This window comes from Dreissena polymorpha, chromosome 3 (genome assembly GCF_020536995.1).
Source record: "Dreissena polymorpha isolate Duluth1 chromosome 3, UMN_Dpol_1.0, whole genome shotgun sequence".
NCBI lineage: Eukaryota > Metazoa > Mollusca > Bivalvia > Myida > Dreissenidae > Dreissena > Dreissena polymorpha.
The window spans coordinates 24,839,870-24,855,191 of record NC_068357.1 but is presented as its reverse complement, the minus strand read 5'-3'; the positions used below and the strand labels follow the sequence as shown (position 1 = coordinate 24,855,191).

Here is a 15,322-nt window from a genome sequence, read left to right as displayed (position 1 = left end):
TCAAGGGAATAATCAGGTCAAGAAGATCAATGTTGAAATCTTGGTGTTTAACATTTTATATTAGTTTCTCTGATTTCATTTATTTTGGAGGGCTTGAATAGTCACTTTATACATTCGGAATTATTGATGAATATCCAGGCACAATTGTACTTTATCTGGAAAATAAATTTGCCTTAATGCTGTGAAACTTCATATGACTGTCGCATGATGATGACTACACGGAAGCACCAAAGTAATTCTGGTCCCATGAAATCCATATGTGATAATTAATAGAAATGGTTTATATGTGGATGTAAAAACTCAAAAGATACATGTATAAGTAGGAAGTATAAGTCACTGTGCATGTTTTCGGCTTTTACATGCACTTTCACTTTACTATCATAGTAAAAACAATTATATTTCTGAACATTGCATTATTGTGAAGAATCAAATGATATAGGACTACATTTAATTGAGGCTTCAAAAAGTTATGAAATCTTATGCAAACTGCAAATTTCAGGGTATGAACATTTTAATTGTCCAATTTTCCTGATAATTTTTTTGGTGCAGGAAAAGGTGAATATTATGGCTGGTTTTCCGGTAGGACAAGTGAATATTTTTATGCCCCCGGTAGGGTGGCATATAGCAGTTAAACTGTCCGTCAGTCAGTATGTGTGTATGTCAGTCTGTCCGTCTGTCCGAAAAAAAACTTTAACGTTGGCCATTACTTTTGCATTATTGAAGATAGGAACTTGATATTTAGAAACTTGGTACTTGGCATGCATGTGTATCTCATGAAGCTGCACATTTTGAGTGGTGGAAGTTCAAGGTCAAGGTCATCCTTCAAGGTCAAAGGTTAAAAAAAAAAAAAATTCAAAACGGCGTTCTCATGAAGCTGCACATTTTGAGTGGTGGAAGTTCAAGGTCATCCTTCAAGGTCAAAGGTTAAAAAAAATATATATAAAAATTCAAACCGGCGTTCTCATGAATCTGCACATTTTGAGTGGTGGAAGTTCAAAGTCAAGGTCATCCTTCAAGGTAATTTTTTTTTGTTTAATTCAAAGCGGCGCAATAGGGGGCATTGTGTTTCTGACGAACACATCTCTTGTTCATAACATATTTTATTATTGAGGAGAGAATTTAAATGATAATGACATGACGGGGAATCTTTTTTATTTAATTATAAACACAATAAAGTAAATTGTCATATCCAGCAATTTTTTTCTTTCTTTACAAAGTACTGGAAAACGGCACTTTCCCAATTGCGGAAAAAACAACTGCACATTTCTCAATTGATGTCCAAAAAATTCCTAGTTCAAGGTTTCCAAATTTTTTTTTATTAAATCAAATGCAGCATTTTGTTAGTTTCCCTTTGCAGCTCTATGGCTTGAACATAATAAAATATAATATTGACAACTAAACATTACTTAGTTATCATTTTTTATCTCGTTGTTTTCGGAGAGGTATTGTCATAGCCAGCTCGTCATGTCGTCCGCCGTCTGACGTCCGCTGTCCGCGTCGTGCTAAAACCTTAACATTGGCTCTAAAATCAAAGTGCTTCCACCTACAACTTTGAAACTTAATATGTAGATGCACCTTGATGAGTTACACGCCACACCCATTTTGGGGTCACTAGGTCAAAGGTCAAGGTCACTGTGACCTCTATAAAAAAAAAAATCTGACAAGTTTTCATTTATTATGCCCCCCTTCGAAGAAGAGGGGGTATATTGTTTTGCACATGTTGGTATGTCCGTCCACCTGATGGTTTCCGGATGATAACTCAAGAACGCTTAGGCCTAGGATCATGAAACTTCATAAGTACATTGATCATGACTGGCAGATGACCCCTATTGATTATCAGGTCATTAGGTCAAAGGTTAAGGTCACAGTGACTCGAAATAGTAAAATGGTTTCCAGATGTTAACTGAAGAATGCTTTGGCCCAGGATCATGAAACTTGATAGGTACATTGATCATGACTGACAAATGACCCCTATGTATTTTCAGGTCACTAGGTCAAAGGTCAAGGTCACAGTGACTCTAAACAGTGAAATGGTTTCCGGATGATAACTCAAGAATGCTTACGCTTAGGATCATGAAACTTCATAAGAACATTGATCATGACTGGCAGATGACCCCTATTGATTTCATGTCACTAGGTAAAAAGGTCAAGGTCACAGTGACTTGAAACAGTAAAATAGTTTCCGGATGATAACTCAAGAACGCTTAGGCCTAGAATCATGAAACTTCATAGGTACATCGATCATGACTGGCAGATGACCCCTATTAATTTTCAGGTCACTAGGTCAAAGGTCAAGGTCACAGTGACTCGAAACAGTAAAATGGTTTCCTGATGATAACTCAAGAATTATTAGGCCTATAATCATGAAACTTCATAGGTACATTGATCATGACTGGCAGATGACCTCTATTGATTTTCAGGTCACTAGGTCAAAGGTCAAAGTCACAGTGACAAAAAACGTATTCACACAAAGGCTGCCACTACAACTGACAGCCCATATGGGGGCATGCATGTTTTACAAACAGCCCTTGTTCAAAACTGCACCGTAGCCAAGCGTGGCACCCGCTATGCGGAGCTCTTGTTAAGTATTTGGGAGCAAATAGGCAAATACATCAATATCCCAATGTGAAGACTTCAAGACGCAAATTTTCACATTTTTTTTTTTTTTTTCGCGCATTTTTTCCCAATTGGGCTGGTACTGGTACTTTTCACAATTCGGCAAAAAAAAAAACCCAGTTATATCAGATAAAGGAAAAACTGATAAATACATAATGTTTATTTTACGAACCATACTTTGATACAAGAAAAGTAGGATTACCACAAGTAGCGGCATGGAAAATGTTGGAACTTGATCTACAGGACCGTTGTGCTATTTAATAATTGATCAAGCAATTTGAAAATAACTTTCAACAAAGGCCCACTTGCTGACATGGTTTTGCCTGTTCTCCTTGCTCAAAGGTCAAGGTCTACAAGGTCAAAAGTCATTTCCTGTTTGTCCATTTGCAAGGTTTATTTAAAGAGCCCCGCTGTTGATATGGACATTTTTGAAAACCTTCTGGTCAGCTGTAAGCAACTGCTTTTAAAATTGGAGGTATTTTCATAACATCATAGGATGAGTGCATTTCTTTTGATTGTGTTTTAAGAGGGGTACGTAACTTTTTTGGTTATTATGGTGTTACTAAGCGTTATGTTCTTACTTGTGCACATCATGATGATGTCTTAAACTGGGATGAATGTCTTTATTCCCTCTTGATCACCTTGGTTAGTAAATTTTTGCTTAAAGTGTATGTTAATGACTTTATAGAAAAAATAATGCAGAATCTATTAACAATTAATACAGGAAATAGTCTCCTATTATATATATTTTGTCCCCTGCCAAAAGCGGAGGGATGTACAATAGACATTGCCCTTCAGTCTGTCCGTTTGTCTTTCACATTTTTTTTTTCGGGGGATATAAATTAAACATATTTGCTTGTTGATTTTTAATTGATTAACAGTCAAACCAGTTTTTTTGTTTTTTTATAAAATGTATTAGTTAACTAGTTACTTCTCAAAGATGTTGTTTACTATAGCTGTTATAACTGAAATCTGCCTTCACCTGCTGATGTGAGGGAGCTCGATAACATGAACATAACTGCCTTACTTAAAGATTTGCTTTAAGACTTGCTTTAAACAAATCAAGAAAAAAAGCCATGATTGTGTTATTGTGGTATAAGTTCTCTTTGCATGACACTAAATGAGCCTCTGCATCTTGTTTTATTGATAGATTCTTATTAGCTTAATGTGGAAACCACATAAAGTACATCTTTCTGTTTCTATCTTGTGTTCTTTTCTCCCACACGCCAGTCTGGCTAAGGTAGATCATTTAAAAGCACTGTATGTTTACGTGATAGCAGTGTTGAATGAGTCAGTTAAATTGCTTGGTAAGCTGCTGATAAAAAAGTGTCAAGATTGATTTTAAGTTTTTTGTTGAATTTTGCCATTATTATCAGTACTTAACATTTAGTCCTTTTGGGTCAATGTTTTGATGTTGAGCTTTTATGATCACCTTCAGTTGTGCTGTGTCTGTCATCCGTTGTGCCTCTCAATATTTGCCTTGTGACACTCTAGATGGTGCATTTATTGCCCAACCTTCATGAAACTTGGTCAGAGCATTTTTCCCAATGATATTTCAGCAAAGTTTGTAACTTGGTCAGGTGGGGTCAAACACTAAGTCACTAGGTTAAATTAAAAAGCTTGTTAACACTTCAAAGGAAAATGGTAATCTTGCCAAATCTTAATGAAACTAGACAGAACATTTGTCTCAATAATATCTCGGGCAAATTTGACACCTTTAATGAGGGATAAGAAACTGGATAAAATTAAATTAAAGTATTGTGAACTCTATAGTCTTTTTTTTTTTAACGGTCAGAACATTTGTCCTTTTAAATTCTACCTTGGGAGTTAGTAACAGGCACATGAGGATCCGCTCAGTCTGATGAGGAGCTACCAGGTTCGCTAATTAGATTCTTGAAACTTGCATGATTTTAGTGTACAGGGAAACATCGAAGCAAGCGTTGCCGCAAATGGCATAAGACCCATTTTTCCATGACATGAGTCATATGAGTTCCTATTGATAAACTGAAGCAAACACACAGAGACATAGATGAAGTGAGACAGAACTGTGAACATGAATAATACATCGTGAAGTAGCAGTTTCTTACGATGAATCTTTAATATTCCTTTCTTATATGTGAAACTCTTACTAATATAGGAAATAATTTAAACACTGCATTGTGCTGAATACAATTTATTGGTTGGTAGTAAATGGCAAAAAAACTTATTGTTTCCATAATTATGAACATAGCTGTTCATATTTGACATATACATGTATTGAAAGGGACTTGTTCAGATTTGGCATGTTTTGAAGTTTGTCTTAAATGCTTTAAATTGATCAATGTAAACATGGGAACTAGAAAGCTCCAGTACAAATAAGGAATGAAATTAAAGAAAGAAAAAAAAGGTAATTAAAACCTAGACTCTAACCACATACCGTTTGAGCAAAAGTCTAGAGGTTAAACCTCTAGGCCATCCATGCTACAATAATGAAAAACGTACTTTACACTTTATATATGCAACCCTCGGGATCTCACAAAAGATGACAATAACAACCAAATTGGCCAAATTTGTCAATCATTAGACGTTGGTAACGCTTAATGGTTTTCAGGGCTTTAAATTGTCAAAAGATGCATATAATGGACATTTTAGAGCATGGTACATGTTCAATATAATTGTTTCCTTGCAAATAATATATCTAAAATGAAAATTTGCAAATCTGAATAATTTTTTTTTTATTTTGTCAATGTATCAAACTATGAACAAGTCCCTTTACGGGCGGCTGTCACTTATTGTAAGTCAGTCAGGGCAAATTGTACTGAAAATTGTTCACCAATAACCAGTCATCGATCAATGATAGCCCACACACTGCTGCAACTTAGTTCAATACCAGTCATTGGTAGAAACCAGTTTGATCTGATTTGTTAGCCTTGGGAACTAAATGTTATGAACAAGTAACGTCTGATTTGCTGCTCATGGGAAGTAAAATATTGCACGTGTTTGAATACGCAGGTTTACGCATTGGGAAATAGTCCTCAAACTGGAATCTATTATGTTCATAAACGCTTCAGACAAAAATTAGACTATGAAATCTTTTTTCCCCTGTTTCAATGACTTTATTTAATTCGTAATATATGTATACAAGTATATACAACCAAATTACAAAAAATATGTAAAAACTTAAAAAACCATTTGTACTCTTGTTTTGCGTTTCTTCCATAATTAAAAAAATTTCACTTTACTTAAATACTTATTTATGAACAACAAATAATTTATTTTTGAAAAGCGTAGGGATATTGTGGTTATCACCGCCGTCTGTCCGCCCGTCCGTCCTGGCCACTATCTCCTCCTACACTATTAGCACTAGAACCTTAAAACTTACACACATGGTAGCTATGAGCATATGTGCGACCCTGCACTATTTGGAATTTTGATCTGACCCCTGGATCAAAAGTTATGGGGGTTGAGGTGGGGCCAGGTCAGAGATTTTCACTTTTTTTATGTCCCCTACCACTATAGTGGGGGACATATTGTTTTTGCCCTGTCTGTTGGTTTGTTGGTTTGTTTGTGTGTTTGCGTCAAACTTTAACATTTGCCATAACTTTTGCAATATTGAAGATAACAACTTGATATATGGCATGCATGTGTATCTCATGAAGCTGCACATTTTGAGTGGTGAAAGGTGAAGGTCAAGGTCATCCTTAAAGGTCAAAGGTCAAAAATATAGCTTCAAAGCAGCGCAGAAAGGGACATAGTGTTTCTGACAAACACATTTCTTGTTTTAGGTTGTTTTACATTAACTTCTTCATTTCTACAACGATTTACTTCAAATTGATGATGAACCTCTCTTATGACATTAAAGGTCAATCTCAACCATGCATGGGCCCATTACCAACCCTGGGTCGCCCTGCCCACATAGACCTCACCCACCCAAAATTGCCTTTTACTATAATGTCTTCATTTCTACACTCACTTCAAATTGATACTGAACCTCTCTTATGACAATACATTCAATCTCAACTATGCATGGCCCAATAACCAACCCTGGGGCGCCCCGCCCACATAGACCACACCCACCCAAAATTGCCTTTTACTATAATTTCTTCATTTCTACACCGATTCACTTCAAATTGATCCTGAACTTACCTTATGACAATACGGTCAATCTCAACTATGCACTGCCCCAATACCAACCCTGGGGCGCCCCGCCCACATAGGCCACACCCACTCCAAATTGCCTTTCACTATAATTTCTTCATTTCTACACCGATTCACTTCAAATTGATACTGAACTTCTCTTATGACAATACGGTCAATCTCAACTATGCATGGCCCCATTACCAACCCTGGGGCGCCCCTGGGTCAAACATGTGGCGTGGGGATATGCCTCGGCCTCTGCCGCGCCATTTCTAGTTTTTCTAAACAAAATATGTTTCAGGTTTACATCTACAGTTTGACTATGATTACAGTTTCTAAACAACATAAAACCCAATAGTTACATGAAATCTTGTCAGTTTTCCCTTGACTATGATTACAGTTTCTAAACAACATAAAACCCAATAGTTACATGAAATCTTGTCTGTTTTCCCTTGCAATTTTTTATTATTTATAAGTGGCTTATCCTGTGAAGCTGGTCTAAAAACAGTTGCATAAGGCCTGTTTTCCTATGACAGTGGCATCTGTGTCTTCTCTTCAATAGATCCATATTCATCTTGTGGATATGGGTCGTCCATGAGTGCATATCTATAGTGCGTCATAAAATTATGTGTTCAATAATTGATCAGTGTAGTTTCTATAAAAATTGCTTATTGCTTATTTCCTTATAGAGATAGATACAAACTTGGATACCGACAAATGAAAACAACCCTGTGTAAACTATTTCAAAGGCAACATTAACAATAAATTATGTAACATATGTTACTTAATGAAAATAACTGTGATAATTTTTTGGTTTAAACCAAAAATATTGTTACATTTATTATGGCCTTTTATGTAAATCAATTAAAAAACAAATAAAGATTGACAATAAATGTCATGTTCAACTATAAAAATAGGAATTAAAAGTATTTTGTTGCAGAAAAAGTCAGTTTTGTAAATTAATTCTCACAACTAATCATGTGGAAATGTCCATGTCAGGAAGTGGTGTATTTTTCTTTTTTGTACCCACTCATATTTACATAAAATTTTGCCATTACATGTAGGTTGATCTAGTTAGTGTAATGTGTGATTATTTGAAAAGGTTGCTTTGTAAACCAAATCTTCCCAGCCTGCTTTTAAAATGATTTTTTTTTTATAATATCGTCTTGTTACACATTATTTAAGATCATTTTAGCATTTAAACCATCAAATCATTTTTGCAAATTTCTGTGTGTGTTTTTTTTTCAGAACAATTTCACTTGCATTCTTAGCTGCATGCTTTTGAATGTGGTGTGTACAAAAACATCCTGTTGCCAAGTTTGTATTGTACATGTTTATGCTATATACAATTTAACATAAATCTGAAGAAAATGACTGTAATGCAATTAATTTCAAGAAACTTACTGTAGAGGTGAAGTTGACATTAGTGAATTTATTATTAGTTTAAGTTATTTTGCGTATCAAGTGATGTGGTACATTTATCTTATGAAAAAAAGTTCTTGTGCTAGTATGTGGCTCACTCATTTAAAAAATCAATTTGTGATCAGTTTTGTATATGATTATGTTGAGTCTATATAACTGATTTACTAGTTTACATTTTGTACTGGGGAAAATATCCTTTGAAAAAATTATCCTCCCCCCTAATCCTAATACCTAATTTTCCAAGAAGTTACTCGTTGACCTATTTTCCAATTGACTTTGACCTATTTTTAGCTCACCTGATAGCTCAGGTGAGATTTTGGGATCGGTCTTTGTCCGTCTTCCGTCCGTCCATGCGTCCCTCTGTCCGTCTGTCGTCCACATTTGGTTTGTAAACACTCTAGAGGCCACATTTCTTGTCCAATCTTCATGAAACTTGGTCAGAAGATTTATCCCAATGATACCTCGATCGAGTTTGAAACTGGGTCATGCTTGGTCAAAAACTAGGCCACTAGGTCAAAAACAAGAAAAACCTTGTAAACACTGAGAAGTCACATTTCATGCCCAATCTCTATGTAACTTTGTCAAAATGATTGTCTTAATGATATGTTAGTTGAGTTCAAAAGTAGTTCCGGTCCGTTGAAAAACATGGCCACCAGTGGGCTGGGCAGTTTTCCTTATTTGGCTATAGAGAAACCTTGTAAACACTCTAGAGGCCACATTTCTTGTCCGATCTTCATGAAACTTGGTCAGAAGATTTGTCCCAATGATACCTCGATCGATTTGGAAACTAGGTCATGCTGGGTCAAAAACTAGGTCATAAGGTCAAAAAAAAGAAAAACCTTGTAAACACTGTAGAAGTCACATTTCATGCCCAAACTTCATGTAACTCTGTCAAAATGTTTGTCCTAATGATATGTATCTAGGTCAAGTTTGACGTTTGGTAATGTGGGGACAAAATCTAAGCAATGAACAAGGCCTTGTTAAAATAGGTGAGCGCACTAGGGCCATCTTGGCCCTCTTGTTTTAATTGATCTTGACATATTTTCCAATATCTTGAACAATTTTCCGATGATTGATCTTGACCTATTTACCAATTGATCTTGACCTTTTTTCAGATAGATCTTGACAAATTAACCAATTAACCTTGATCTATTTACCAACTGACATTGGCATATTTTCAGATTTATCTTGATCTTTTTTCAGATTGACCTTGAGAAGGAGCTTGAGGATCAGGGACCATTTGACATGATTCTGCACAAGTTCACAGACATTCTTGTGAAGGCCCAACAAGGACACGGCGCTGAGCAGAAGATCATAACTCATATCGAGGTATTACAGCGTTGTTGACCGTGACTCCATTGGTGGAGCATGCTCAGGTCTCAGTCAGGTACCTTTTAGGATCGCTCGTATTCAATTGAGTCGTGTTCTGAGAAAACTGGGCTTAATGCATGTGCGTAAAGTGTCCTCCCAGATTAGCCTGTGCAGTCCGCACAGGCTAATCAGGAACGACACTTTCCGCTTTAATGGTCTTTTTCGTTAAAAGGAAGTCCCTTTTTACTGGAAAACTAGATTAAGCGGAAAGTGTCGTCCCTGATTAGCCTGTGCGAACTGCACAGGCTAATCTGGGACAGCACTTTACGCACATGCATTATGCCTAGTTTTTTCAGAACAAGACACAATTATTTGACAGTTTGAGAAGCTTGTGTTGTGTTTGTTGATGTTTTAATTGTCTGAAACTAGGCGTTAGGGTTATAGCTAAACATAAATATTTGGATTGTTCAGTATTGATCACTAGCTGTTAAAATTATTGGCAATGGCTATATAACTTTTAGGGAATGTGATTATTGCATAAATATTAATGGTTATGATTTTGCTACATGTTTTACAAACGGAAATGAATTAGAAGTTTATTTCAGGTGCTTATATAATAAACAACTCAGGCAATAGCATTTATGGTGTAAACTTTAGGCATTCAAACTAAATATTTTTGTATATGAAAAGACAGTGCAAAATTGATTGTCAAAATTGTTGAAACCCCCCTAGCCTATATTGAGAAACATTTGTTTTTTATGTCCAAAGCCTAATGCATGTCATACTTACGTTGCAATTATTGTTTATGACATGCATCCTGTATCAATGTGACTCCTTCATTTTCAAGAACTACATCAACAATCATCCCGAGTGTATAATAGTGGACCCCCTGGATGGTATACGGAAACTCCTAGACCGTAACGAGCAATACAACCTGGTGCTTGACTGCAATAACATGAACTCTGGTAAGCATGCACTGGACACTTTCTAAGGCTTGGAAACAATACAAGCATCTCCTGAAGTAATATATGCCTTGTTCACATTATACTTGTTATTCTGTCACTGCATGTTTATTCTGAAATTATTTTCAGCAGGTTATGATTTTGTATATTTTTAAGAAGTATTATATTGTATGTGCAAATAAGTAATCAAAAATTGAGCATGTTTGTTGATTCATTAACCATTATTCTATGAAACATGTTTGTCAGAATTGCATTGTTTCTTTTAATGAAAACTAATGAAATTAATTAATTTTTAAACCTTCTAGCAATCTTCTTTTCAGGGTCCCATGTGTTTATACCTACATTTGTTGACCTCACTAGCATGGATGTGGATGAGAACCGGAAAAAACTCATGGAAGCCGATGTCCAATACCCTATAGGTGAGCTGACTTTGCCTTGAACACAAGTCTATAACAATGTTATATGTGTTCATGTTTGGTAACCAAGGACCAATACCCTGTAGGTGAGCTTACTTTGCCTTGAGCACAAGTCTATAACAATGTTATATGTGTTCATGTTTGGTAACCAAGGACCAATACCCTGTAGGTGAGCTGACTTTGCTTTGAACACAAGTCTTTAACAATGTTTATATGTGTTCATGTTTGGTAACCAAGGACCAATACCCTGTAGGTGAGCTGACTTTGCCTTGAACACAAGTCTTTAACAATGTTTATATGTGTTCATGTTTGGTAACCAAGGACCAATACCCTGTAGGTGAGCTGACTTTGCCTTGAACACAAGTCTTTAACAATGTTTATATGTGTTCATGTTTGGTAACCAAGGACCAATACCCTGTAGGTGAGCTGACTTTGCCTTGAACACAAGTCTTTAACAATGTTTATATGTGTTCATGTTTGGTAACCAAGGACCAATACCCTGTAGGTGAGCTGACTTTGCCTTGAACACAAGTCTATAACAATGTTATATGTGTTCATGTTTGGTAACCAAGGACCAATACCCTGTAGGTGAGCTGACTTTGCCTTGAGCACAAGTCTATAATAATGTTATCTGTGTTCATGTATGAAAGCAAACGTACAATAGGTGAAATCAGTTTGTCTTAAACACAAGTATATTATTATGATGTTATTTATTCAAGCTTGTAAGCAAATATCCCACAACCAGTCTCAACCAAACATGGCTGGACCGACATACATGGCCTGTAAAATGTGTAAGGTCCTACCTGTCGGTCAAATTTACAGGACAGATTGTCCGGTAAATAAAAGAGAGCAAATTCGTTGGTTTGTATAGGTTTGTTTGGGGCTCTGAAAGTTTTCTGAGGTACAAAAATAGCGATAGCATCCTTATACAAGTGCTTTTCCGTACCAATGACGGAATTTTCCGTGCGCACCTGATTGGTCCATTTTTGTGCATCTTACGAATGCGGGTCAGGACAGTCCAAATCCATGACGGCCTAGTCGCTTAACAAGATGATCATAAATCTGATTATTAAAATTTAAATGATACTGATATCAATTTGTGTGGTTGTAATAGTAATGTATAATTATGATCATTGATATTGGAACTGTTATTATCTTGGCTGTCAATGTCCATGCACGAGAAAGGCTGGTTGTCATTTATCGAGGCCGTTGTCGGTTTAGGCCGTATTGACTCATAATTATCTGACATGCGCGCTAAGTGTAGCTTAGGTAAACAAGTATCAGCTACTTTTGTTTTGGAAAATGTTCTTAAGATATTACGAAGGAGCGATTCCCGTTTATATTTACTGTTAACATGCCTTTAACATTAAAAAAAAAAATGTTTTAACTAAACTAATATGTAACATGTATGGCGTGTATTATGACTTCATGTCGGATACAAATATGTGACCTTAAAGGGGCCTTTTCACAGATTTTGGCATTTTTTTTAACTTATTCATTAAATGCTTTATATTGATAAATGTAAACATTGGATCGTAAAAGCTCCAGTAAAAAATCAAGAAAAAAATTAAAAAAAGGAAAAGAACATTGCCCGGAGCAGGTTTCGAACCAGTGACCCCTGGAGTCCTGCCAGAGTCCTGAAGTAAAAACGCTTTAGCCTACTGAGCTATTCCGCCTAGTACACATCCGTGTCGTATTTTATACCTTATATAAGCAATCTTCGTAGTTTCACAAAATTTAACGACAAAAACAGAACTCTCCAAATTATTCAATCGTTTCGCGTTGCAACGCTTTATAATTTTTAGGTTTTAAAATCGTCAAAAGATGCATATAATGGCTATATTAGAGCATGGTTAATGTTCAGTATTACTGTTTCCTCACAAATATCATAACTAAAACGAAAACTTACGAATCTGAAACAACTTTTTTCAATTTTGTCAATTTACCAAAGCGTGAAAAGATCCCTTTAATATTAATAGCTTTTTAATCATTTATCATTTTATTTCATAAACATGTATATCAGCAATTAAACCAATTTATTTTACTATTATATTCTGTAGCCGGAAGGTCCTGTAAAAAAAGAGGAGGTCCTGTATTTTAGCCCATTTTATAGGACCTACTGTCCTGTAAAAATTTGCCTTGTTTGGATTTGGCTCCACACTCTCTTTTTAGGTGAAGTTTTTGACATAAAACAACTTTATTGAACTGTCTTCAAAAAGGCCTAGCTTAAAGTAAAATGTTAGAGTTTTTTTTTTTAGTAAAAGCAGACGTCCAATACCCGAAAACTGTTTGCCATTTAACTGATTGTCAGAAAAAAAAATGCTTCTGTTAAAATGATGAATGGAAACAAATGTCCTGTAGCTGAGAACATTAAAAAAAAAACAGACATGTAATGAAGCGTTTCTTGTTTGTTCACATTGGTACAAGTTGGTTGCTTATGTACCAGGTAAAACAAAAAAAACAGGATTTTGTTTTAAAAAATACTAAGTTTGAAGCCTATGCTATAAAAAAATAAAATGTACTTATGTTTCAAAATTGTTCTTTGTCAACTACAACAGTTTACGTGCTCGAATGGGACATTTTCCAAAAAGTCCTTGCTCTGGGAAAAACTGTGCTTTAAGTGTAGTTCCTTTGTATGTGCAGTCTACGCAGGCTGACCAGGGACAACACTTTCTGCTTAAACTGGATTTTTGTCAAGGAGGGATCTCTTTAAGCACAAACATGTCATAAAATGGAATTGTGTTTTACCTCTAAGATTATACCTGATCTTAAGTCTCAAAATAATGTAAAAGAGTGGCGCTGTGGGAAAACAAGGCTTAATACATGTGTGTTAAGTGTTCTCGTAGATTAACCTGTGCAGACTGTGCACACAGAGACCTTACTTAATACATGTGTGTTAAGTGTTCTCGTAGATTAGCCTGTGCAGACTGTGCACACAGAGACCTTACTTAATACATGTGTGTTAAGTGTTCTCGTAGATTAGACTGTGCAGACTGTGCGCACAGAGACCTTACTTAATACATGTGTGTTAAGTGTTCTCGTAGATTAGACTGTGCAGACTGTGCACACAGGGGCCTTACTTTCCGCCTAAACTGGATTTTTGCTAAGAAGAGACTTCCTTTACACGTACAAAGCCATACAAATGGAAAGTGTTGTCCCCAATTAGCCTATCCAGACTGTGTATGAATATCTGGAAGGGCACTGTATGCATGTAAATTAAAGGGACCGTCAACCATGACGACGAAGAAAAGAAAAGTTGTAAAATACCGTATTTTTTTTACGATTATTATTTTATATTGATTAAAATATCACGAATGGTTTATTACATTACTTGAAAAAAGTTGTTAAGTTTTCATATTTTCATTATGCTCAGTAATACATTTTACTGGGTATGTCTACCAGGTAACTACCAGTTAACTATAAATAATGTTAGTTGATTGCTCATCATTGTTCATGGTTAACCCAGGAATGCAAATTGTGCATGCGTAGTGAATTGTATATATTATATATATAAAATGATCAATCTACTTGCGTTATTTATAAGTGTGTATATAGTTATGTCACCTATTTTCGCAATGTACTTTCGAGTTCACATCGCAAAATTTTATTACCGAATATACTAAAAATATGAACTTTTTTCAAGTTATGTAATATACCAGTTGTGATAATTTAATCAATTTAAACTAATAATTGTAACAAATACGTTTTTTTTTACTTTTCTTTTTTCGTCATTCGTGGTTGACGGTCCCTTTAAGCCTAGTTTTCTCAGAGCAAGGCTCAAATCCATCATGTTGTAGATGTAAGGATTGATCCACCCATAAAACTGGGAGGAACATGTAGATGTAAGGATTGATCCACTCATAAAACTGGGAGGAACATGTTGTAGATGTAAGGATTGATCCACTCATAAAACTGGGAGGAACATGTAGATGTAAGGATTGATCCACTCATAAAACTGGGAGGAACATGTTGTAGATGTAAGGATTGATCCACTCATAACACTGGGAGGAACATGTTGTAGATGTAAGGATTTATCCACCCATAAAACTGGAAGGAACATGTTGTAGATGTAAGGATTGATCCACTCATAAAACTGGGAATAACATGTTGTAGATGTGAGATCCACTCATAAAACTGGGAGGAACATGTTGTAGATGTAAGGATTTATCCACTCATAACACTGGAGGAACATGTTGTAGATGTAAGGATTGATCCACTCATAAAACTGGGAGGAACATGTTGTAGATGTGAGATCCACTCATAAAACTGGGAGGAACATGTTGTAGATGTAAGGATTTATCCACTCATAACACTGGGGGAACATGTTGTAGATGTAAGGATTGATCCACCCATAAAACTGGGAGGAACATGTTGTAGATGTAAGGATTGATCCACTCATAAAACTGGGAATAACATGTTGTAGATTTAAGGATTGATCCACTCATAAAACTGGGAGGAACATGTTGTAGATGTAAGGAT

The 15,322-nt window shown here is 35.7% G+C and overlaps 1 protein-coding gene across 1 annotated transcript in view; it reads left to right on the top strand.

Moving 5' to 3' along the window:
- Window positions 1–15,322, top strand: part of LOC127873332 (inositol-tetrakisphosphate 1-kinase-like) — a 54,941-nt gene that overhangs the window by 18,325 nt on the left and 21,294 nt on the right. Inside the window, exons 3-5 of the mRNA XM_052417175.1 lie at window positions 9,358–9,483; window positions 10,313–10,430; window positions 10,748–10,846. Coding sequence (XP_052273135.1) covers window positions 9,358–9,483; window positions 10,313–10,430; window positions 10,748–10,846 — 343 coding nt within the window. The remainder of the gene's footprint in view (window positions 1–9,357; window positions 9,484–10,312; window positions 10,431–10,747; window positions 10,847–15,322) is intronic.